The sequence below is a fragment of the Cotesia typhae genome, unplaced genomic scaffold (assembly GCF_013202065.1).
Source record: "Cotesia typhae breed Kobodo isofemale line unplaced genomic scaffold, CoteBio_Ctyphae scaffold_152, whole genome shotgun sequence".
NCBI lineage: Eukaryota > Metazoa > Arthropoda > Insecta > Hymenoptera > Braconidae > Cotesia > Cotesia typhae.
In genome coordinates, this window is record NW_027423776.1 from 6086474 (window position 1) to 6112489 (window position 26016).

General features: G+C 29.0%; 2 protein-coding genes across 3 annotated transcripts in view; one reads left to right on the top strand and one right to left on the bottom strand.

Annotated features, from left to right (window-relative positions):
• LOC141535758 (14 kDa phosphohistidine phosphatase) overlaps positions 1–26016 on the top strand; it is a 40764-nt gene that overhangs the window by 1148 nt on the left and 13600 nt on the right. The window lies entirely within an intron of this gene.
• LOC141535752 (phosrestin-2) lies at positions 11–26001 on the bottom strand. The gene is made up of 10 exons (XM_074255856.1): positions 25105–26001; positions 19302–19479; positions 12059–12112; positions 10679–10814; positions 10328–10480; positions 3948–4095; positions 2570–2770; positions 2185–2348; positions 1363–1650; positions 11–1260 (listed from the first exon to the last, which is right to left on the bottom strand). Exons 2-10 carry the CDS (start codon positions 19439–19441, stop codon positions 970–972), a joined length of 1575 nt encoding a protein of 524 aa, XP_074111957.1. The 5' UTR covers positions 19442–19479; positions 25105–26001; the 3' UTR covers positions 11–969.

The window sequence follows — 26016 nt, forward strand, 5'->3', positions numbered from 1 at the left end:
TATTCATTTTATGGCTAATAAATTATGCCTGAGGAATATGGTTAGGGAATTAAATCAATAGCTCATGAAATTTGATAGTTTATTCAGGAACCAAGGAAACGCCGTAGACTACAGGGTTGTAACAGTCAATAGTTTTATTTATTCATTTTTGTGCATAATATCCAATTTATTAAACGAACATTACTTGACAATTAAACAATTACATTCCTTTGTACAAATCCAAAATAGGACTTTACTTATCTTATAAATTCAGCTGGCTTAAATAATTGCAGAGTAAGAAAAATAGGTAGAGTTTTTTTTTTTTTTTTTATGACAGATTAAATATCGATGGCAGTAAAAAGATATATCTGTTACCAGAAATAATAAAAAAAAGCTTATTAATTAAGTAAACAAATATACATATACATAGATATATAATCCTTTTTTCTTAAATATCTACTTTGGCTTCTGTACAAAAAAGATTTTCTAGTCTTAAAAATTTCTACAAGACTCGTAATATTCTCTAAAATATTTTCAGTTTTACTTCAGATCGAAATTTTCACTGAAATTTTAAAATTTACAGAACCAAAATAGACAATCATTCTTACAGTGAAAAAACATCCAACTTAAAAATTTTACCGGGACCGAGAATCGATCCCGACTTTCCCGCGCAAGAGTCACTTGCCCTCTACTCGTATCACCATCGTGAAAATATCCAAGAGAATAATAATCCTAAGAATAAAATTGACTCTTTTAGTTATAATTATAATAAACTTTTTACATAAAAGTTAATTAAATTTATACACCAATGAATATACACTAGGAGGCTCGTCGAAAGCAGAAACAAGCTCTTTGTATACTGAAACCTTCGTCACGATCTCCGTGATTGGTATTACCGAGAGTTCTCACAGCAGTACTTTGAATACTTTTATTATTATTCGAATTAATGTTACAGGGCTGACTTACGACAGTGTTAGCTTTAACCCGGTCTCAGGTGCTTTCAAAGAGCTTATTGTTCTCTTTACGATTCACGTCAGCCATTTGCCTGACTTGCACCAATGCAGTGGTAACTTTGTTCCCGTTAGCCTGAATAGATGTTTCCATTACTGCTAGCGGTTTTTTTTTATCTTCGCCTCCGCTATTTACGTTTGAAGTTTCTACCGGCGGGCTCTTCAGTGACGGAGAAAAAATCGATAATTCGGGATCTGGATCCGGTCGCATTAACGTAAAAGGCAGCTTCAGAGACACTGGGCCACACATCAGCGATACCTGAAGTTTTACCTGCAAGGTTGAATAGTTGTATAAGTTTAACTAGGTAATTGCATTACTCATTACACAAACTCATTGCTTAATACTCAGAGCTTAATGCATTTAATTAATTACTTGTACATAGTAGGAGACATTTATAGCATAAGGATTTCTGTCTTCTTCATTGTATACTGGAGAAATAATCGTCGACGCAAGACATTTTTCCTTTTCTTTCTTCGTATAATTGTATTCAAGGGCGATCCAGTTTTTCGTTGAAATCAGCGCCGGCTTCAGGCTGTAAGTTTTTGAAAATTTTGCCCCAGGAGCCAGGGGACAGTTTTCACGTTCTGATTCAGCTCCTACGACATTTTTGAACTTACCGTGCTTGTACATGCAGACGTCAACATGTTGCAGTAATATGATCTGTAAATTAATTTAATAATTTATATTATTAAGAGAATAGATAAAATTTTATGGCCAGTGTATTTATATGATAAAATAGGTTTTTATGATTAAATTTGGTATCATCAGAAAGGTCTTGATAAGAATTAGAGCATTTTGGCTTTACATATTTTTTAATAGTAAATTTTTTGGAGAAGTTTTTAATAATTTTTCGGTTTTATAAATTTTTTCCGTCACATTTCTCCATTAAATTATTTGTAATTGATCCTGTGATAGCACTATTATTTTTAAAATTTATTTAAAAAGTCCCCAAGCTATGTGTAGTGTTATAAATATAAAAAAATCATTAAGCCAAAGCTTTCTTATTCATAATACGTAAATCTCGGCAGTCGCATAGTGACTGCAAGTTGCTAGTTAGTTAATTAATTGATTAATAGAATTAATTAGATCAGACCAGCAACAGATTTTTTTAATTTTAGCATTCAGAGGGATAAATAGGAATATCTCATAATTTGTTCCGTTAATGTACAGTGACTAGCTGATTAGTTAATGTACCTCAATCCTCCTTACGGACCTGTGACTATCATTATTCACAGTTACGTGGACTTGTACATCCTCTCCGTGAGTATAATTAGCGCGGTCTAGATGCACCTCTAGGCGTATTGACCCGGCGTTAAGCAGAAGTTGCTTCTCTACAACTGCGTGGGGCGGTTGGAACTCTGGAAGTAGTTAAAATTTTTTTATTATTTATTAGAAGAGCATTACTTCTGATTTAATAAAAATAAATTGAGTGGATTTATTTTTAGGGGTTGATTAATTTAATAGCCAGCGGAGACAATGTAGCTGTATGTTTTAGGTTGATGCTTAAAAATTGAGTTAAATCTTCTTTCTAAGTAAGTTGGTTAACTGTTTAGTTCAATTCTCAGAGAATATTACTCACCGTCACACTCAACAACTTCATTCTCGCTCCCAAGTATTTGTGTCCCTTGCGGATTGCACTCAGATTGAATTGTTGCCTGTGGTGAAACCGTCGAGAGATTATTCACCGGTACAGGTGGTGAATTTGTACGGAGTATTACGTTTATTTCCATTCTAACTTCTGAACCAGGGTCTACTTTTTTGTCCGCTCGTTCAGCTGGAACTACATTTATATTTAAGATACATTTGTTTACCGTGGAATTTATTGTGTTTAAAATGTAATTTGTCTCTGGGGTAGGTAGTGTATGTCATTTGGTGTTAAATTTTTATTAACTTGTCTTTTTAAAAAAATTTTCTTAAAATGAAAAAAATTTTATTGAAATTGTAAATTTTTTATGACTCAAATTAGTCGGAAAACTTTTTTACGATTATCAACTTTTGATTGCCTGTCTTTTATTGATAAACTGATCGTGTTATTGTAAAAGTTAATAACAAATTTTTTATGATATTTCATATTAATTATCATCGATAGAAATTAAATTTAAAAGAGATTAAATCAATTCAAAAGAAATGAGACCTTGGAAAATTGGTCTCTATAATTAATTTGAACTTTGGAATATGAACTTTAGGGTCTTGTAATTTATGCTCGGAAATTTATGCGCTTGCATTAATGTTATAGAGAAACCAATGAGTTTTAAATGCTTTTATGTACTTACAGAAATTTACGTACTTTTATCGCTAATATCACATTTTTTTAAATTTAAATTACTATTTTAGTTTATCTAACCGTGTTTTTTAATTAAAATATTTTCATGTCAAAAGAAAAATTAAAAAAATATATGGTAAGGTAAATCATTGTCTCGCTTAGAGTCAATAATTCACAGAATACACATTTTTTTAATAATAAAATATGATACTGGTTTTTATTCAATCAGATAAATAAAAACGGTATTTTATTTACAGCGCGGTAAATATTTAGCAAAAAATATCCTTTGAATGTCAATAAATTTTTTATATACCGAAGTAAATATATTTTTTTATATAAAAAAAATTCATGCAAATTTACCGATAACTTTAATTACACATCATGTTTGCATTCAGGTAAAGAATAAATCGTTTAAATACAATATATTTTGTTGAAAATACTTTCTCTCTATTTCAGTATCAAATAAACCGATCCATGATCAGAGTACCAATTAATAAAATTGTAACAACAATTTAATTGATACTAAAAGTATTGATCAAACCAAAGTTTAATTTCAGAAGTTCAAATTGAAAAATTATCAAATAAAATTTCCACATTGTTAAATTTCGTTTCAAATTAAATTTTTAAATTAAAAAAAAATTAAACTTATTAAAAAAATAATTTATTTATTTATAAAAGTTAAATTAAATTTTACCAGCATAAATCGTAACAAGATAACTGGTGCCAATGGGCGCGCCATTATACTCTTTAGCCGGGTGAAGATGAACAGAAGGTGGTGCTACCGATGGTATTTCCAGGGAAAATGCATGAGCTGTAGGTCCTTCTTTTCTCATTATAAGATCCTGTATAACACATAAAATAAATGAAAAAATAAAAGCGATGAACGATGAACTAGATTAGTTTAGTTTTCTCAAGCCATCAATCTTACGTAATTTTCTCATATAACGAAACAGTGATGGATACTTTTCAGTCGGATGTTTTATCAGTAATTTTGATGGCAGTCGATGCCAACGTTTGCCGTGTTATAGATGAGGATATATAACTTTTATCGTGAAATGTATATCGCTGGGATAAATATTGCGAGACATGAGGGCGATGCTTGTCACAAGGTTGATATAGATTGATTAGCCATTTAATAACGGAAGACACCGACTCGGGAACAGGAAGTACGCGATATTTTATACCTCTAGTGTTAAGGTTTTCTTCTTATTGCTAAAGTTAATTTTTAATTATCACTAATACAAGTAGTATTTTTATTTTTATTATCTTTGTGATTAACACTTGTGAAACTCGCATGGGTAAATTTAAAAAGTTTGTTCGGCTTGTTTGAACTCGACTTTATTATACTTTATTACCTCTATTTCTCTAATTCACGAATATATCTAGTATAATTTGTATGGACAGCTGTGAGCATTTAAACAATTTAATTTTTTTTATCTATTTATTTTCCACTTTAAATTGCTCATGCCAGCGGATAAAATAAAAACTTTTTTAAAGAGTTTGTCGACTAGAAACATGTTCAAAGAATTCCTCTCGATGCATATAACTTATATTATTTTTTTTTCATTTATCAAATTGTTCAGACGGGTGACATTTAAACTTTTCTTTGAGTTTTACACAAACGGTTAATGTTACTTTTTTTTTTTAATACCTCTGATTTCACTGAAAATTATTTTTATTTAATTGATTATTGTTATTTTCTTAAAATTTGGAGTTCTTTTTTAACCAATTGAAGTAGAATTTATAGAAGGTTGGTGCTCCGAGAAAAAAAAATTTCAAAAATTACAATTATGAAAATCGAATTTTTACAAACTTTATAAGAATTAAATTAAACAAAAATATTTTTCAAATGATAAGAAATATATATATTTTGATTAATTCTGAAAATATTCATAGAATTTTATTTTTCATTTCAAAATCTTATGAAATTTTTTTTAGAAAAAGAAAAAAAAAGGAACGCACTATAATCGTAGATTCGTGACGTTACTCAAAGCTAATCAGAATTTTTAATTTTGTACTTATGTATAAAAAATAACTATTTTATATCAACCAATTTATAAAATACACAAATAAATGATAATAATAATTACAATAACAATAAATTTAAAAATAATGTTAAGAAAAATTTTTTCATAAAATTATTTACCAATTGTTCAATAAAAATAATAATAATTATTATTATATTAATATATTTCAATCCAGCATACATTAGAGTTTTCATTTTTACAAAAGTCACTTTGCATAAAAAAAGTAGGCTGGTTATTCCATGGATTGACAATGACATGCTTATACATTTTCATTTTATTTTCATTTCAGTTGTACATAATAAAGTGTGTAACGAGTGAATTGAATAATGACGCTGTATTTATGAATAATATAAAAAAAAGTTTTATAAAAATGGTTTAAAGCACTCTCGGTGACGAAGGTTTCGGGTTCGCGACTCGAAAAAAATTCTGTACGAGGTGTAGCAATATCGAATGGAAGCGTAAAGAATCTCAACTCATGCCAAAATTTATTGTTAAAAAATAACAATCCATTGTGCAGTTTATATTTTATTATTTCATATTTTTATTCCATTAAAAACGGAATTTTTACCAGCTGAGCTTTACATTATCCTTATTATATTTTAAGGAGCTTACAGATAAAACAAATTTGAAATAAAATAAAAGTAACTTTATCTTAACATAAGCCATAAGCTATTCTAAATAAAACGAGCTTTTAGCAGAGCGCTAAGCGATCATCCATCAAAGTTGATAGAGAGAGAGAGAGAGAGAGAGAGAGAGAGAGAGAGAGAGAGAGAGAGAGAGAGAGAGAGAGAGAGAGAGAGAGAGAGAGAGAGAGAGAGAGAGAGAGAGAGAGAGAGAGAGAGAGAGAGAGAATATTATAGTGATCGACCGAAAACCGAATACATTGAGGCGATAGAAGATAGATGGAAGAGCAGTAGTATGAGTCTATTTGAGCGGTACAAACCGCTGAGTTATATTGGACTTTGTATTCGGTGCGTATTCTATTCAACCACCAGCGCATTGTAGTCTAGTTCATACAAGCTTTGCTTTTCTTCGCTATATGTATTATATCTGGCTTCCGGCGGGCGGTTGCCACCCTTATTCTGTCTCTGTTCGTACGTTTATATCGCGAGCGCGAATAAAGGTGAAAAGATTTATGTTTACGGGTGAGTTCCCACTAGGACGGAAATTTAAGGGCGAACAGATGGCGTGTGACACGAGATACCAAGTTAAGCTACTTTATCAACTCAAATATGCTCTATGAATGCACTGTAAATAATTACTAGTCTCCGGTCCACTGTAAATTATTTAGTGTGAAAGTTTTCTACCAAGTTACTTTAACCAGTGCTTGAGCACTTAATTCTCCGAGTATGATAAATTACATATAACGATGCAAAAGAAATTACTTGATTCTCGATTATTTTTTTTTTTCAGTGTACTCGCATATAAAAAGTTGAAAATATTTTTTAGATTATGTTGACGGAGAAATTTTGTTTTTAAAAAGATTTTTCACCTATTTTGAATAAAGAAAATTTTTTTGAACTGCAACGTAAGATTTTTAAATAAAACGAAAGTATAATGAAGATTTCTTTGACAACTATAAAAAAATAATGAATTTCATGATGATGATCTTTGAGAAAAATTTTTAAAAAATTGTTCTGATGAAATTGACTAAATTAAAATTTTTTGAAAGCTAAAAAATAATTTTAAATATTCAGTACTCGTCAATTGACTAATCGAAAAAAAAAGTTCTTAAAAGTAAACGCAAGTATTTTTAGTAAAAAAGAATTTTCTTTATCGACTCAAGGTAAAGATTTTGTGAACCAAGAAGTTAAAATTCAAGGCCAGAAATTTTTGAAACTAGACAATAATTCCAAAAATAATTTTTTTTAGATAGAAATAAAAATTTCTTCTAAATTAAGATAGCTTTTCTCTAAACGTAGTGAATTTTTGCTTCAAAAAATTTTTTCTTTATTGTTGAAAAAAATTTCCTACACCGCTCATCAATAAAGCTCTCGGTTATTCATTGTCGATGTATATTGTACATTGTTCTCGGCCGTGATGTTGTAACTCGGTAGCCGGTCAGAAATAATTAAGTAGGTAGTAGCATCTATAACAGGCGAGACTCCTTCCGGACACAAGTTCGAGATAATAAATTTCGCGAGTAGTCCTTAGTAATCTTGACTCTGTGACCTATCAAAACATCCTCTTAATCTCGTATTGTTTCAATATATCGACTAGAGATGAGAGCTAAAATTGATGGCCTTCTAAAAAATGGCGTAGTTTACACCTGAAAGAAAAAATACGGTACACAATCTTCTCAACTATCTATATATAGTTGTCGTAAAGTGGTAAACGCGATTAAATTCGCGGTGGGTTTATCGAGTAGAGGCCAAGGTCAGGTCCCGATACTCTGACGTCAGAGTGTACATCTCTTCTGATGCAGAAAAATAAAAACGTTTTATTATTTCTTCTGGTGAAAAAGAATATGTTTCATTTTTTTTCTATGGTCACGCCTGTATCACGTATACTCAAATATATATACATAAAGATATATATGAATTCGTTTGATATATTTTTTATTATCAAAACCTCAATGGATCTTATATTCGATATTACATTTACATTTTTTCGTTTCGCTGAGTCAAGTAATGTGTCAAGACAAAATAGTAGCTGAATTCGAGTTTGAAATTGAATGTCGGCAACACAAAGTCAAGGAGGATTATGACGGTCGTTGGATTTAATATTCCGGATATTGATTACGGGTACTGTAATTATTATTAAATGGAATTCATGTATAATCGTCAAAAAAGGAGATAGACTTTTGACGTTAGATAATTAACGAAGATACTGTTGGAAATTTTCCTGAGAGTCAAAAGGAAACTCCTTAAGGGTATTATCATCTTCACAGTCTGAGATATTTGTTATGATGATAATTATGTTCTATGAAGATTTTCTTTCTTTTAAATTTACAGCCATTAATTGAATTTAAAAATTTTTTTCGTTTATTTTGTAAAGATCAAATCGCTTGTATTAAAAATTTGAAGTAATCCTCAGAAAAAGTTTTAACAAACGCTCTAAAAATCAAGGCTTTGTAGACTTAAATTGACAACTCTTGTCCAAGGTTATGCCACACTTAGAACTAGACTCAATTAAAACCTATCGAATCCTTTTTCTACGTCGATATGCAACAAATGTATCAATATTTGTCCTTCAGATCGAAATCGAAATCAATTTAACTCGAAATGACTATTCTGTGCTTTTTTTTTTATTATTTTCTGTTACCTTGCCATTTTTACAGTGAAGCGGTAATCGAACGTTTCGATTTGTCAAAATATTATCCTTTTGAAAATAGTCCTTCACTCCATAAATTTCTTCAATTTTGTAACAATCACTCACGAAATGAAAAAAAAAAAAAAAAAAAACGAAAATAAAAAATGTGAACTGTTGGATTTTTATCCTTTGCAACATTGTCATGTAAAACAGAATTTCAAATGCGAATAATTATTTAAATAAAACGTAATTATTTAAATTTAAACACGAAAAACCAGTACAAGAAAAATGAGTTCATGCATGCAATTACTCATTTTTAAAAACGCTGGAAAAAAGTATAAAGCCGAAATAGAAAAGGGGATATTTATGTGTTTTTAATAAAATGTAAGTTCCATTTAAGTCAGTACCTCTATTATAAAGGTTTTTGTTATATTCTATTATTTTCCTTTTTACTCGTTAGTGCTTCCTTCCTCATGGTCTATATTTTATCTGGTGTTTCTCATAGTGATTGTTTTTTACTGATAATTTACGAAAAAATATGAGGTCTGGCTTTACCAAATTTTTTAGGGTATTTATACATTTTGTCTCCCTTGATAAAATTTTATGATCTGTCTATACATAATTTTTGATGTTCTTATATTCTTATTTATTCCCTGATATGAAAATTGACTGTATCAAATTTTTGACAAAATATGGTATTTAAAATCTCTGACAGAGGTCGCATGGTCGCTGAATCATTTCCTTACAAGAGAGTTAATTTTAAAGTATTAAGTTTTTAAAATAAAAATAATTTCTTTTGACTCTAAAAACATTTAATTAGGTTTTTTAGACTTTTTTTACTTACATAAGAATAACAAATACATGATAGAGAACATGAACATTTATAAATAAAACAAAATGAGAAAAAATTGAGCCAAAAAGAGGAATTTTAAAATAACTATATTTAATTAAATGCCATACAATTAGAAAATTTTTTTACGGGAATTTATTAAATATTAATTTTTCATGAAAACCTTGAAATTCTTTCAGTGTAAAAAAAAAAAACAAAAATTTGTTATATTTTGTTTTAATGGAATAGAATTGTTTTTTATTGCAAGTATATTTTGTTGAAAGAGATCAACGGGTTCCAAATTTTAACAATATGTGTATAATGCATTTAATTCCGTTTATTGCCAATTTCAAAAATTTTTTGAAAAATAGTCATTTGTGTTCTTCCAACCTCGATAATCAACACTACAAGGGCAAAAATTATTAATATTTATATCTGTAAAGAATTTAATTTGATCTCAATAACTGGGATTAATTTTTCTGTTCGGGGATGATTTATGTTGTTGATGGTTATATTCATAGCAAAAGCAGTCGGTCATTTTGTTGTAGCCGTTATTCTCATTAAATTGATTAATGAACAGCCCGATTAGTAGTAGTAGTTATCAGGTGAGCTGGGGGTTAATCGAAATGTGCTGCTATGTTACATTACTGTTACCGTTGCATTAGTTAGTGTCCAGTGCGGACAAGTGGGTTATGAAAAATAATAAATGCGACGAACTATGTAATAACTCCCACTTGGATGATACCCGATAATTGTCGTTGTAATCGTAAATACCTGTTAATCATGTTATGTATGTTCAGAATTCAGAATCCAGGATCCATACATGTAGATAGTCACGTAGATGTATGACTATCATGGGTTGAATATGTATGAGCATATAGATGAAATGCAGATGTGTTGATGATGACAAATCGAATAATTTATCGAAGTGTCGCAGTAGATGTATTTTAGAGAACTCAGGCATACCTGTAGAGCTGTCGATGGCTCTTGGTGATCCGAGTCAGAGCATGGAGGATACAGTTGGGTGAAGCAGATTATTGCCTCGGTGCAAAATTTTATTCCCATGTACTCTTCATCCTCTCGTCCATATCGGAAGGTCAAAGTGACTTGTCCGTACACCTACCAACACACCGAGCATTCAATCGAGCATGAAATACCTGTCTATTGAGTACTTCATCTGGTTGATTCAATCCTCAATACATTCTTGGTACTCAGTATGCACCACACATATATGTCTATGTCTACAGTCTTGCATATATGTGTTCGTACATATGGTCCATTGTGCATCATCTATATATCAATACGAAAGTTACTTACCCGTTTGTTTTTAATGTATTCTGGATCAGCCTTTATTACGCCAAACAGCTTATCTATTTTACCATTGTTCACTATCAGATCCCGATTAATTAGGTAGAGGATTAGCTTCTCATTTCTCGATTCTTTTCTGAAGTACCTGAAACAAATAGATTCGAGATTATAACCAATTCATCTGGAATTTCAATGATTAGAGAGAATGTATAGTAGAATCTCGAACACTGATAAAAAATTTTGTCATGTTAATATACGAATATGTTGAAGTTACGTATTGAGTCTACGAAAAAAATTTACAATTCATGCATTGTAATTTTATGGTGTTTCCTTGCAAGTTTATAATCTATTTATAAAGTTTACTAATATTTGTGTACAAATGGTTTCAAAATCAGCTTATTATATAATTAACTACTTATTGGTAAGATTGTAAGACAAGAACGTGTTAAAATTAAATACCGAATTTAGCAAAACAAAATCAAAGTGAAGTTTAGAAATTTGAGATATTGAAAATTTTTACCAATTTAGGGTTGAAGTAAAGGTTTTAAAAGTTTAAATTTTAACTTCAAAGTTTATTTATTTGAAAATTCAATTTAGAAAAGGTAGATTTTTTTTAAATATTATTAATAAGTATTTTTGTAACTTTTCAACGAATCACTTTAAAAAAATAATCACTAAAAAGATTAAAAAAAATTTTCCGCTTGGTTAGAATCGAGTAGAAAACTTAAAAAATTTTTTTTTAATCAAGTTGATTTTATTTCTTCAAAAACTTTTTTGCTTTTCATTGAAGGCCAGCATTTGAGTTATCCGTTTGTTATTGAGGCTCTAAAGTATTTAATTAGTTGTTCGATGCAGTTGTGGATTTTGTGAAGTCAAAGTTATGGATATGAGTATTAACTTATAGGGCGTGTGTTTGATACACATAAAGAGGTTAAACAGAACATGGGTTAAAATAACTATTTATACCTTGTATTAATAATTATGTTTTGTAGTATTGATCATACATGGAAAAAAATAAAAATTAGTGAATTTAATTAAACTGATAATGAAGTTTCAATGAAAAGTATTTAACATTGAAAATTTCTAGTATCATAATGAAGACCAACGTGTTGCTAAATTTGTTGAATACAACGGTTCGTTAGTATTTATCACAGAAAGCTGTACGAAGGAAATGAACTAATATTGCACGAACAGTTTTAAATACTATATTAAAAAAAAAAAAATGATCGACAGTGATAAAAAAATTAATTTGATTGAACGGAAAGATCTTTAGTTTTTTATTTTAGTTAATAACTACAAGACTAAAGTTTACATTTCTTCTAATACTTCGAAAAAAAAAAAATCTTGCCTACGTGTAGGTATTAATTAAAAAGATAAATGAATGAATACCATTGATTGCTAAAAGTTGAAGCATTGATAGATGGCGAAATGGGGTGGGTGGCTCTGTAAATAATAAATAACAGTCGTAAAAATATGAGATGAAAATAGTATCGCGTGTCAATTGATAAAAAAGTTTGATGTACTGCTGCAAAATTTAAAATAAATATGCATTGTACATGATAATTTAATTGGGGTTGTGTTCTACGTGGACGAATTTGTTGACAATGGAAAATTTTTGATGCTTTAATATGCTTTGCATAAGCTATTCAATTTACCGTTGCTGCATACCAGAAAAAGAGGAAGCTACGTAAAAATTTCATATAGCTGCTATTACATTAAATTTTACCGTTGGATAATTATATTTGTACGGTATATTTGGTAGGAAAGCACTTTCGCATAACGAGATACCTTTATATAAAATAAGTATATATAAATAATGGATGGGTACTATATAGCGCAGGTATTCGTGTAAATATACATATAGCAAGTAGAGAAGATACAGTCTATGCTTATAATAAAATTGAATTTTTATCTTTTAATATTCTATTATTTTTTAATCAAGTTAGTTAGCAGCGTGCTTATTGTTGATTCACTGATTCACTCGGGTTATTAAGGAAAAGGGAAGAGTAATTTGATATTGTACTCTGACAAATAACTAATTAATTCAGGAAAAACATTCTTAATCACAAAATTATTTTGAAGAGAACCGACTGGCTCAATTTAAGAATTTCTTTTCTTTAAACTTATTTTCTTAAGAGAGAGATATTATCAAGAGATTGTTATTTTAGTAAGATATACATTCGAATTCATCATTTAAAAATACAATTCTTGAAAATGAATGATAATTACGTTTTCCTTTACAAACTTTATAAGAAATTGTTCTTAGTTTGAGGAAATCTTACTTAATTTAAGAATTTTTATTCTTGATTCAAAGTGAAGTAATTCTTAAAGATGATTTTTTTAGTTCAAGATTTTTGCTCTTGAATCTTTAAATGACTTTATCCCAGCAACGTAAAAAAATTCTATATTTTTTTGAGATACTATCGAATTTTTCAACGAAAAACACAATTCTTCAAAACTAACAATAATTTTATTTTTTTTTTCAAAGAATTTTATATTCTCGCTTCACGAATAAATCTTTTTATTCAAAGTACCAAGAAAAGTTAATAAAATAAATTTTTTACTTGAAGTTATTCTGAAAAGTATTTGAGACTTATTGTTGATGATATAAAAAAATAACCAAAATTTGAGCATAGTATTCTTGAAACAAAAAAAATTTATTTTTTTGTTTGCTTACTGCTTTTTTTAGTACTTTCAGCAAACAATTTAATATATGTTTTTCTTACACCGACTTTTATTAATAAATTTTTTAAATTTAGAGCGCACATTTTTTTATAATTTGAAAAATTTGAAAAATTTAAGAAATTTTAGTTAATGTATTTTGAAACGAGGCAGCTGAGTTAATAAAAAATAAATTAAGTGAAATATAAGATATTTTATTCAAAAATAGTAAATTGCTTCATTAAATTCTTAAAATTCTCAAATGTCAATTTTTTTTTTTTACGCTCAAGTTTTGTTTTCTTAACTCGCGCATTAATTCGATATTTCTTGAATTAATTCGACCTGAATATTTCGAAGCTAGCGTAGAATTCTCAAGTTAATTTTTTTTTTTTTTAATTCATTTAATTTTTTTTTAATGTACATTTTATTGAAATAAGTAAGGAATTTGAATCATCTCATTGAAAGTATATAGTTACAAGACTAACTTGGAGATTTAGTGGTTATTGAAATCGATTTTCTCTCATCTCGTACTTCCGGATTTTCAAGTCTCATTTTTCTATTTTTATTATTAATCTTCCTCGGAGAATCGACCGTGTAATGAGCAAGATACGCTAGCTGTTGAAAAGTTTAATGAGAAAATGGATGCAGCTTTAGGTCTTAGCTTATTGTATTGTAATATATACTGTATCTAAAAGAAAGAAGAAGTAAGAAATAATTTAGGATGTAATTATTATAAAAATAGAGTAGAAATTTTCCAATTGACTGCTATGGTTTCATTATTATTTCTTCTTTTTCAAGGCAACAAAAGTACCTTTGAATTGTGGTCTTATTTATAAAATAATTTAAGACTTAAACCAGACTAAAATGACATTTAAATTAGTAAATTGCCGTGAGATTTATTCAAACTGTTCCCCTTATTCTCCATCTTGAGACGAAAAATATTTATTTCAAACTTTTGTGAAAGATGTCTTACTAACGACTAAAACAATTTGCATTTAACTGAGGCAATTAAGAGTTACTATCTGGCAAGTGTAATTTAATTTTAAGATCAATGACTTCGAAAACTTGGTGGAAACTTTAATGAAAAAGTTTTCTGTTAATTTTTATTCATTTTAACTTTCTTGGGATGACTCGGAAGCTTCTTGATTAATTGATTTCTAAATCGAATTATCTTACATGAAAGTTGCAATTATCAGTTTTCACCACGGTATTAACGGAATCATTTATATTACTAAATTAACTTGATGAATAAGTTGTTTAATTTTGTTAAATAGTTAACAAAAATTTTTTTTTTGTAGTTAAAACTTGTGCGAAAAATGTGAGGTAGTTTTATATTTCTAATTATATTATCGATGGTTTGCTATAAGAAGTACACTTGAATCAAGTGTACTCTTGAGAGGTGAACTTGATGTTATTTTAGGCCTATAATATAAATTATCTAGAAAAAATTTTATGGACCGATTGGTTCTTTATTTCTTCGGGTACGTCTCCCAGAGGACTTGAACTGACCTTATTTTTTTATTTGCTTCAGATTTCTTTAACGGGAAAATTTATTGAATATCACTGAAGTAATCCGTATCGTTTATTTTTCGTAATTATATTTATTTTGACTTTTGACTTTTAATGGCTAGATTATAAAGTCATTAATAGAAAAAATTTTTTTATTCCAAAATATCTATAAAAATTAATATCAAGCAATTAAAGTTTTTCATTGATCGCTCTATTATAATTTTAAACTTTCTAAAAATCATTCAAAATTTTTTTTTACTATCTAGATTAGTTTTCTGTTATTTTATTTTTATGCTGTTAAAAATTAAATTTTGTTTTTTTTTAACTATAATTTTTTACATTTCGGGAACAGATATTTGACAGAGTTTCACCTTTTATAAATCCAGATACAATGGAGAAAAATGAAGTCAATTAATAAAGTCATCCAATACTACATTCGTTGATTCGAACTACAGATTAATTAACACCCACATCACAATTCTTCCAATTGGATTTTCTTTTATAATTGCTTTTCGTGAAAAGCTCTTCAGAGAATTGCATTTTTAGAAATAAAGTATTTTTTTTACAGTTTTATATTTTTTATAGTGTTATTGCTGCAATAAAAGAGTTTCAAGAAACCGGAGAGAATCTTGCAATATTATTTTCGATTTAAATTGCTATAAAAATTTTCAAAAATTGAAAATGGTGATATCAAAGACACTTGAAATGTTGTTTGGGGAGAAAAAACCTCTTAAGAAATTTTTATTCATGAGACTATTAATGCCATCTACTATGAAAAGAGAACTTGTCCGCTAAAGGTATTCACAAATGTTGAGACGTTTGTCAATTTTATCATAACTTTATTCAATACCAACCTGTCACAATTTATTAAAGTTAATTTTTTTTATTAATATGCTTGTCAGATTTTTAAGTGAAAATTATGTGCTGAATATTATCATTTAATGCCATGTATTGTGAAATTTTTTGATCATTGGGCATAAAAACTGCTGTAACTAGCTTGACGACTTGTGCACTCAACGGTACCCACGTATACGTAGGGTAATTATTTGTACTAGCTAATTAAATACTCCGTTGAGAGAATTCTGGTTTCTGGTGCGTAAATTTTAACTAAAGTTGACACATGTACAGTGTTTCATGTTGTAGGATATAAATTAGATATTTTATATCACTTATTGTAAAAAATTTGCCGTAAGTTTCTAAAAAGTTCTGATGGAATAAAAAAGATTTGAAAATTCTGGGCACATTATCAAAAAATGTAAGAGATTTCGTCAGAAGAAAATTGAACTTTCTAAAAAATATTTTCTTATCAATTTTTAGGATAGAGCTTCAATAGAAAGTAAAAAAAAATCGGTATTCTATTGGATGATTTTTTTTAAACCATTTCACAAAAAAATTTTTCAATTTTTTACAATATATCTTTCTATATTTGAAGGACAAACATATTTACTCCTTTAAATTGAATACTTGGGGAAAAAGTGATATCTAAATCGATTCATTAAAGATAAATATTATTTACGTTTACTTTTTTCAATTTTAAACATCAAACTGACGTTTTTATATCTACCAAATATTTCGCTTGATAAATATTTATTTTATCATCTTAAATTAATAGCGTATCATTTTTTTAGTGACATTAAAAGTAATTGAAAATATCGGCTTAAGACATTCATCTGTAAAAAATTCCGACATTGAATTTTCAATTTTCCGAATGAGAACTCGAGAAAATAAGTAATATAAAAAGTTGTAAAAAATATTTGATTGAACGAGAGATTTCCATCATCCGCCCGCTGAAATCTTGAACGTTAGGAAGCCGTAAAAATTAGCTATTGTTATTCGGAGAATATACTTAACTTGAAGTAATAAAGTTAAGTTCCAAGATAATAGAACCTAAAAATAGTAGATTCAATGGTACGCTTTTTATCAGTTAAAGTCTCTACTGTTCTTTTCGAAGAGAAGAAAAAGAAGTCCAGATGTATTTCTCGCGCTAAGGGAATAGAAAACAAGCAAACACTTGGGAATAACAACTAAAATAAGAGCATAAAACTCAATATTTATATACCTGTATCAAGAAAAAGAATCTAGTCGATTGAAATTTCTGCTGCAGTTTCAAGACATATGACACGCAGAGGAAATTTATTTATTCGCAATACTATATTCAAAACAATAACCGCGGTACAAATATTGTGAAATTGTCCTTGTGCGCATTGTCAGCCGGCTTTCAATATAAATTTATCAATACACCCACATCTACACCTATACACTTATAACATCTTTTATCTTAAATGCATCTTTTTATTTTCCTTAAGCTCAAGGGTGGCCTACTTTTGGCGAACTCGCGTAACCTTTTTGCCACTTTGTCTAACAAACACGCACACACAATATAGATTATTGGTGTATCGATTAACTAAAATGACAGCGTGTTCAAAAGATATATAATATTCATTTCATTAATTATTTTCGTCTTGGGTAATTGCCATCAACCGCTCCCTGCCTAAAAACCATTTTTTCATGATACCTAGCAATAAAACGATATCGAAGATCCGATAAACTCAAGCACGCTTTATCTTGTAGAGTGGTTTTCATGTTTAGTATTCTGTAATTACTAATTACTCTCGTGGTTTAACACGATGACCGAAATTTTGTCACATCGTCATTAGCTTTAGATTAATTTCTATACCACACAGGGATCGTCTGACCAAACTTATTAGGTAGATTTCATAGAAATTAACTTTCAACAAAAATTTATGAACAGTACTAAAACTTTTTTTTTTTTTAAGTGAATGTTTTTTTTTTTTTTTAGTGTGACGTAAAGATTTTTTTTTTAGTTTGTTTAAAGTCGCATAAACTATTAAAATCATGAGCGTCTACTGTAGGGAGTAAACTTTTTGTGGTTGGACTCGTTTTATTTTTTTTTTTTTTTGGACTGAGCAGAATAATACACAAATATTTAAAATATTCATTGGTGTACGCCGGGCTTGAACTCGGTCCTATGCTTTGGTAAGCAAGAGCCGGATCCGATAGGCTACTGCGCGCCTCTGATGTAAAGATTGTTGATAAATAATTTTACAATCTTTATAAAATTTTATATTACAATCTTTATAATATTTTACAGAATAATTTCATGCTAAAAAATCGTTTATTAACAGTCAATAAATCTCATCAAATATTAACAATTCCTTTTATCAGCGTGGATTAAACAAGGATTCTTTATTTAAACCAACGTGTCTATATTATAAGTTTTTTCCGGGTTTATAAGAAACTACCGGCAGAATAAATGATGAGATATGAAAGGAAATAAAGGACACATATACATTGTATGAGGGGTAAGATAGAATGGAAGGATGAGAGTGACAAGCGGGTCTAAGACGGAGACACTTTACCGCTGGCGCTATCATCGAATTGTATAGGGGTGGAAATTTCATTGTTATAGGAAGTATCACTCTTTTTTTTCCACATTTTATCATTATTTTCCGCCCGATATCCGCCCCAGTACATAATAGACATTTCGTTCCATCATGACCTGGGTTGTTCTTTTAGTAGATCAGAGAATAGTGCCTGAAACTCCAACCTGTAGAGTTTTAGCGATAAAACGCCTTATTTTCCGAATGTTTCCGAGTGGCTGCCACTCGTAATTGCGATGCGATACCTCTGTTGCTGGTGGAGCTATCCGTTAGCGATGTTATAATGTAATAAGAACAGCAACGTGCCGGCACATAACATTTCTGATATAATATTCATCAAGGATATAACTACATACTATACTAGTTACAGTCCATAAATAAAACATGCAATGTGATAAGCATCCCAGTATGTAGTCAGGTTACCTAATCTCATTAAATACAACCTTAGTTATCAAATTCCTGTCTGGGTTAATTGGATGGAAACAATGATTCAATGGTCGATCGCCTCGGTACATGGCTCGGGTCGAAAATTGTGCGGCTCTTTTAAACTTTTTTATTCTTTTAACAAATTACTTAATTACAAGAGCGCCTAAGGCACGCATATTTCTATTACTGCTCATATTTTATTCCCAACAAATTGACGGACTTTTGATTAATTTAATTTGTCAGCAAAAAGGTGGTGACTTAATCCAATAAAAGGGGTTGCTATTCCCAAGTGTTGGTGTTAATTTTGTCGGACTAGCTTTGTTATTCTTCCCACGTTTTTGAGTTCTCTTGTTTAAGGTTAAATGTGTACAAGAAACCAGTTATTTATAAATTGATTAATTATCCGAAATAGTTTATCGAAAGTTTAAGGAGCTTTGATGGGAAGTTTCCACAAGAACATTAACTACCAAGTTTCTCCAGCGTTCAGAATGTGGCTTACTTGGTTAGAGTTTTAAATTCGCTAAAGTGGTTCATAATGTCAAAGTAGGATAGTAGTTGACATAATACCATGTACAATGACTACGGTAGTGATAATGACAATGTAATTAAGAGTAAAAGGGTCGTATGTCTGTTACCTCGCAGAATATTCCATGTCTGTCTGTAGGTGATGTTGCAATTCACTTGATGTTTCTTCCTGACCCACATTTCTGGTTGTTTCCTCGTGCGTTTCGTTGTCATCGCTGTTGGCGTTTTCAATGGCATCGAGACTGTCCATTGTGGATAAGCTTCCTTTATTTAATATCCTAAAAGCACCTGCAATTTGATTTATTGTCATTAGTGACACATCGAAAGCAACATCAATTCCAATTCCAATGCTACCTTTGAAACACAATATTGGATAGATCGAAGATACGATAAGAATTTGTACACCAGAAAAACGGATTTTTTGACTCAAGAAATTTTTTTTTTGGCTTAAAAAAATTTTCTACAGCCTTTGATTGGAAACTGAAATTTTCTCAGGTTGAGAAAAATATTTTTGTTAAAAAAATGAGTACAAAAAAAAAACAACTTTTGATCTGGGATTTAGAATTGAGCATACAAGATTCTTCCGAGAGAACAATTGAAAAAATTATCTGATCTAAAATATTGAAATTATTTGAATGAAAGTTAAATATTTAAAAATAAAAAAAGTTGATTCATTCAAGAATTCTCCTGGTTTGAAATGTCAGTTTTTCTGGTGTATTCTTCGATTGTGTCGATGTCAGGATTAATCATTTGTCATATTGGTTAAATTTTTATCTCATGATTTACTGGTTGAATTTTTCATGTTGTAAAGAGGCTTAGCTGAAAACGGTCTGGCTTTAGAGGCTCCTCAGAGTTTATATAAAACCTAGATTGATTTTCTGGGGGTTGAAATCTATATGCCGTGGAGAGAGCTAGCCGGAGGAAATGAAAAGGAAAAAATGTGAATAGGATGAAAAAATTCCATGGAAACTTGTGGGATTGATTCTAAAGAATCAATCCGGAATTTATGGGCTTTTCAAACACTTAATGTTTATTTTCACCTACCGATTTTATGGGGGATAAAAATAAGAACAAGTATAAAATTTCGGCGCTCTGTTGTCGGTTATTTTATTCTGTTTTATGACGTTGTTCGATGGGATTTTACTCTAAAAAAAAATGATAAATATCTGGCAGGTTATTAATTATTGAAGACACAGCTCCTGCTTTATGAATAATAGACTTGGTAATCGGCCGTTAATAGAATGGGGCGTGATAAAAGGTGATAAGACTTAACTTGTGTACATTGATGCGTGTTCCTCGGAAATCCGGATCGAAAGGAGATTATTGTCCATTGGGGTTTATCTTTACAGGAGCGTGCTTCCATGTTATCTGTTTTTCGATTATACACATTTTCGTGTTGTCAACAATTTATTTTCGTGATACTTTAAGTAAGAGGGATATGATACTATTTTTTTTAGCTCCAATTGATGTATTGGAAAAACAATTATGTTACAATATGCACTCGATGGATTTTAAGAGCTTTATTCTACAATTTTTATTTGACTGATTTTTTATTTAGTTATTTAATTTTTCAATTTTTTGTACTAGAATCTCTTGTGAAGAGGCGGAAAATTAATGGGTAAAAGAGATATCGCATTAAGTGGGAGAAGCGGAGTTACATTTGTAAAATTAAGTAATTTTACAAAGATTTTTTTTTAAAAAGAATTTGATAAATTGATATCCGGTTCTGAAATATAAATTTTTTCATAGGTGAAAAATTATATTGTATTAAATTTTTTATTACAAAGGAATTTTTTATTCATCTATATTGAAACAAAACTAATTAGTTTAAAAAAATATTCTCTCATAAATTTCACTATGTTTTTGAGATAATAAGCTTTAATTAAATTTATTGACTCATGAATTGAATCGAAAAAATAAAACTTTTGAACAAAGAGAAAAAATTTTCCATTGGAGAATTTTAAGGATTCGATGAAACACTTTACTATTTGTAAACAAGATAACTTTTATTTCACCCAACAATTTTTCTCTTTAAAATTAAAATCGGCGGTAACATTGATTAAAGATAGTCCTGACTTGTTTTAAGAATACTAACTATGCTCAAATTTTTTTTTTATTTTGTATATTATCAAAAATAAGTCTTAAATTCATTTAGAATGGCTTCGAGTAAAAAATTTATTTTTCTTTGGTATTTTTAATGAAAAAATATCTTTTTAAAGTAAAAATATGAAATTCTTAAATCAAAGAAAAATTTATTATAAAATTCTAAATGAAATGATTGTTAATATTCGATAGTTGTACTTTTTTAGAAAAAAGGCGCTGTTAAAAATTATTTTCTTAGATCAAGTGATTTTTTTTCTGTATACTGAATGGAGTTTTAAACAAAATATTATTTAAATAATTTTGTAATAAAACATTTCTTGCTCCTATAGCAAAAAGAGCGTTAAAAAAATTGTTTTTTGCTGTAATCAACTTAGGAGTGCTAGAAATGTGAAAATTGCCTAAAAAAACAAAATTCAAGTTATTATAACACTTGGTTAAATTTATAAAAATGAAGCTCTTATCAAATTCCAACATTTTGATGTTCCGAGAGTCTACTGTAAGAAATTATTCAATTTTCATTGCCGCAGAAGTTAAAAATGTTTGCTTTCTAACTTGGTTACTTTTTTGCATATAAATATGTTTTGATCAAAGTCTTTCCATTAACTATATGATAATATTTTTGTAATGAAAAAAAGATTCAAGGCAAAAGAATTTCAAACAAACTTTCCAACCCCAAGTATCTCATTTATCTATTCTTTCAAGAAATTATCTAGAGTGTAAATAAAAATATAACTTCGGTAGCCAAACATAATTAATCCAATTTATAATCATGGAGATATTAAATTCATTAAAGCCCTAAAAAATTCAGCATGTCAGCAAAAACTGTGCACTTTTAATTAGTTCAACTGTTTTACATTGTTTGAATTAAAGTGTCAAAAGTGTTAGTATAATTATCACAAATTCAGAAGCCCGGCAAAATGGTTGCAGAGTTAAATTATATTAGAGAGTTAACAGTGATACATACAAACCGAAAAGAGCTTCACGCTTTACTGGTGGGTAATTTATAAAATCTAGTTCAACCAACGCCTCTTTTGCATTGAAATGAACGATTATAGCCAAGCTTTTTAATTAATTTTCAAATACACACTGTACTATAATATAGTAAATATTCACAAGCCACCGTTTATAGCTCTAGTATCTCTGATTCCCATTTTGTCTATCCACAAACCGTATCGAGATAAATTGTTGGTTAATGCATCCACACCAGCGCGGCAATTCAAAGAATGGGTGTAATTTTGAACACGCTCACCATCATACGTCCTTTTTTACCACATAGTGAAAGATAAAAAATTTAAAAAACGTTTCTGGCTAAAAGTGGTTAAAGAGTCAATAAATTGTTTGATTGTGCATAATAACAATAACAGTTTGAAGTCTCTTGAGTGTTACTTGGAGTCAGATTCCGAACAAAGCCCGTCATCATCATCTCGTGTCAAAGTCAAAAAAGAAGTGTCATTATCTTAGCGACGAAGACAAAGCGCGGAAAAAAATAAAAGTGATGAAGTGACTAAGTAATAGCTAAGCGTGTAAATAGCAGGAAGAAATTGAGCTTGAGCAAGACGTCGGTCATTAATTTATGATGACCATAAGAGAGTTAAATAGTTACAAGAATCAGAAGTCAAAAAAATTTTTCTTAAATTTCTTTAATGGAAAATTGAAAGGTTTGATATCGAGTAATTGAATAGTGAAATTAACAACTTATTTTTATAGTTTAATGGAATTTTAAAACCTTTTTGCGAGGAAAAATGAAAATAAATATTTTTTGAATCCCCCTATTGATTACACACGCGAGTTAATCGAGTTAGTCGGGAGCGCATTTCCACCTGGCTGATAAAACAACTAAACTGAAAATTTAGAACGAAGATTCGTATGAAATACGACTATCACTATTGCGTTTTCTTGTATTTTTCCAAAGGACTTTACGTCATTACATGCCGGATAACTTCTACCGACCTCGAAACATAATACATACTCAACAAGTACTCGTGGAACATTTCGTGTACTGTGTAGTATACCTGTTAAGTTAAGTGTGCTTATATGTGTATAGTATTCAGATGAATATATATTTATATATATTAATGCTACTTGGGAAAAGTACTAAATTTAAAAAGTTTATTCATTTTTCATAACTTGTCCTTGACTTAACGACGACCATCTTCGAGATGCTTTTGGCTATTAAATTAACTTTTATTTTCACTCCACCTGTGTTGTCAGAGCCATTTATTAAATTTTTGTCATTTATTTTAATTATTTGTTTATAATTTTTTTTTTAATAAACTGTGAGATATGAGGTGATATAATCTTAAATGTTTCCATAATGTTTTTCTTGAATTATTTTAAACTTTTAGAGTCAAATAAGTGTCAAATTTTATTAACTTTGCCGTACTATTGTTTTAAATATAATAATTTAATTTGGTTCTTTAATCAACAATTTTTTGTAAAAAATTAAAACTAAACAGATGAAAAAATAGTTTGAAGAGTAAAACTTTTAAATCAAGAAGAATTTATTTAAATCAAAAATGAATTTTTTTAGTTGATTTAAGATAGTCAAACTTAAAAAAATTTTGCTCTTATTTGAAGAATTCTAATCATAAATCAAGTTAATTTTATTATCAGTGTATTAAAAAAAAATTAATTTGAATCAAGAAAATAACTTTGAAGAACTTCATTGTTTTGATTTGAGTAAAAAAATTCTTAAAAAAAATTTTTTTTAGTTTAAGTAAATTTTACTTGATTTAAGAATTTTCCGTCTTGATTTCAGATAGTAAAACTTTTGAAAATTTTTTTCTTGATTCAAATTAATTTTTTTTGTGTATAAATTCTATTCGATACATTATCAAAAAGAAATAAAAAAATATCAAACAAAATTTATAATTGTCAAGAAAAAAAATCAAATTCTTGGTGACGGTAATTTTAACCAAAAATTTTTTCCATGTAGAAATTTCATCAGATCAATAAAATGTCTATCTAAAAAGCTGCCAACTTTTTCTGCAGTTGATAGTTTTATTGGCCACGATTTTTACGACTATTTTTTAGCGAGTTCAAGAACACCGATAGTGCCCGATCATTCGGTGATCACTAGAAGATTTACAATGTATCTCATGACTCGTTCGGTTAATCAAATGGTCGATGCCGAGCTTGATAAGGATTTACGTTTTTGCAAGACTCCCTTTTATTGGTCGAAACCGACTTTCTGTTCTTTGAACGCGACTAACCGATGATCAAACCCTCATCAAAAAAACTTTTAATGATTTATATTTCAAATAATCGATCTCCTTTGAATATTTACGAAATTATAAATAACCAATTTTCTTCAATCCAAAGTACATGTGCTGAAGTTCAAGTTTGTTAAATTAGTTTCATTGTTTCTAAATTATTTAAGTTATTACAAGTTACAACTTTAATTGAAGATTTATGAAGCATTCAAGTTCTAATTTTCAATTTTTAATTAAAAAATTCACGTTTTAAAATGAAAAATTAGTAAATTTTTGTCAAAAGTGACAAAGTGATTTTTACCTAAAAAAAAAAAAAGGTCTAAAATTTTAAAATTTAATAGACTTTAATTTCTTAATCATCTTAAAAGTTGAGTAAAAAATAAATTTTTAAACTTTATAACTTGTCAGCGACCTATCAAATATTGTTAATTAATTAATCAAAAAAAAAAAAAAAATAAAAACAAGGGACAGCACGTATAAATTTTCATTCCAACAAAATGCAGCCGTGATATTTTTTCATTTAATCTAACAGATATTTATAATCCGAAGCAGGAGAAAGTTGGAAAAGTATAATTTAAATTTGTTATAAATCATTTACCTTAGAAGATTTAATCTTCGTACCACTAGCTATAAGATATTAGCACTATATTTTGCTATATGACAAATTATATTAACTGTAATAGTATAACCAGTAAGGTTCGCTTGTTGCACTGCACGTTAAAGTTTTTATTATTATTTCTGTTCTGTTGATTCACTGCACGTTCGATCGAGTGATATAACGATGGGCACTGCAATCAACCACCATGTTTACAAATAATAAGTAAATAAAATACCGGTTGAATAGGCTTTTAATATCCTATAAATTTCACGAGCTCTACCATTATTTTATTTTATTTTATTTGTTGTAATAATAAATATAGATACAAATGTAAATTATAATATCAATAACGTAATTTTCCCTACTCGTTTATTCAAGTCACGCACAAAGATATTTTACCTATTTTCTTTCATGATTAATGTCCGAATGAAATACGGAAAAAAAATAAATAAAATATTTACATCATTTAACTATAGATGAACTGAAGAAACTTTTTTTACAATTAAATAAAAAAACTTTTCTTGGTTTAATTCTTGATCGGATGATTGTAAATAATTTCGTTGGATTAGCTTAATTACGATGTCAAGTGAAACTAGTCGGTGTAACATCAGACCGGTCCGATATCTGAAGCGGCTCGTCGAGCACTGAAGGCAACTCAGGGAAGCTCACGCAGGCGTTTCGGCATCATATCACGTTATTCTATATTATGAACAAACTTATGATAATAGGAGTCTGCGTTGTTATTTTCTATTTTATTTTTTTTTTATAAATATGGATGAACGAAGTAACCGAGGCAAAACGGAAATATGAAAATTGGTGGTCAAAATCGTATTTTTTTTTCTTTTTTTAAGATTAAAGCTTGTCATGTGTGATTCTTTTGGCACAGTGAAAGAAACTTGGTAATTACTTTTG

Coding starts and splice junctions, on each gene's coding strand:
- LOC141535752 (XM_074255856.1), bottom strand. CDS start 19,441: ATGGACAGTCTCGATGCCATTGAAAACGCCAACAGCGATGACAACGAA. Junction 12,113..19,301: donor GACATGGAATATTCTGCGAG/GTAACAGACATA, acceptor TATTATTTACAG/AGCCACCCACCCCATTTCGC. Junction 2,771..3,947: donor TCTTGTTACGATTTATGCTG/GTAAAATTTAAT, acceptor ATATAAATGTAG/TTCCAGCTGAACGAGCGGAC.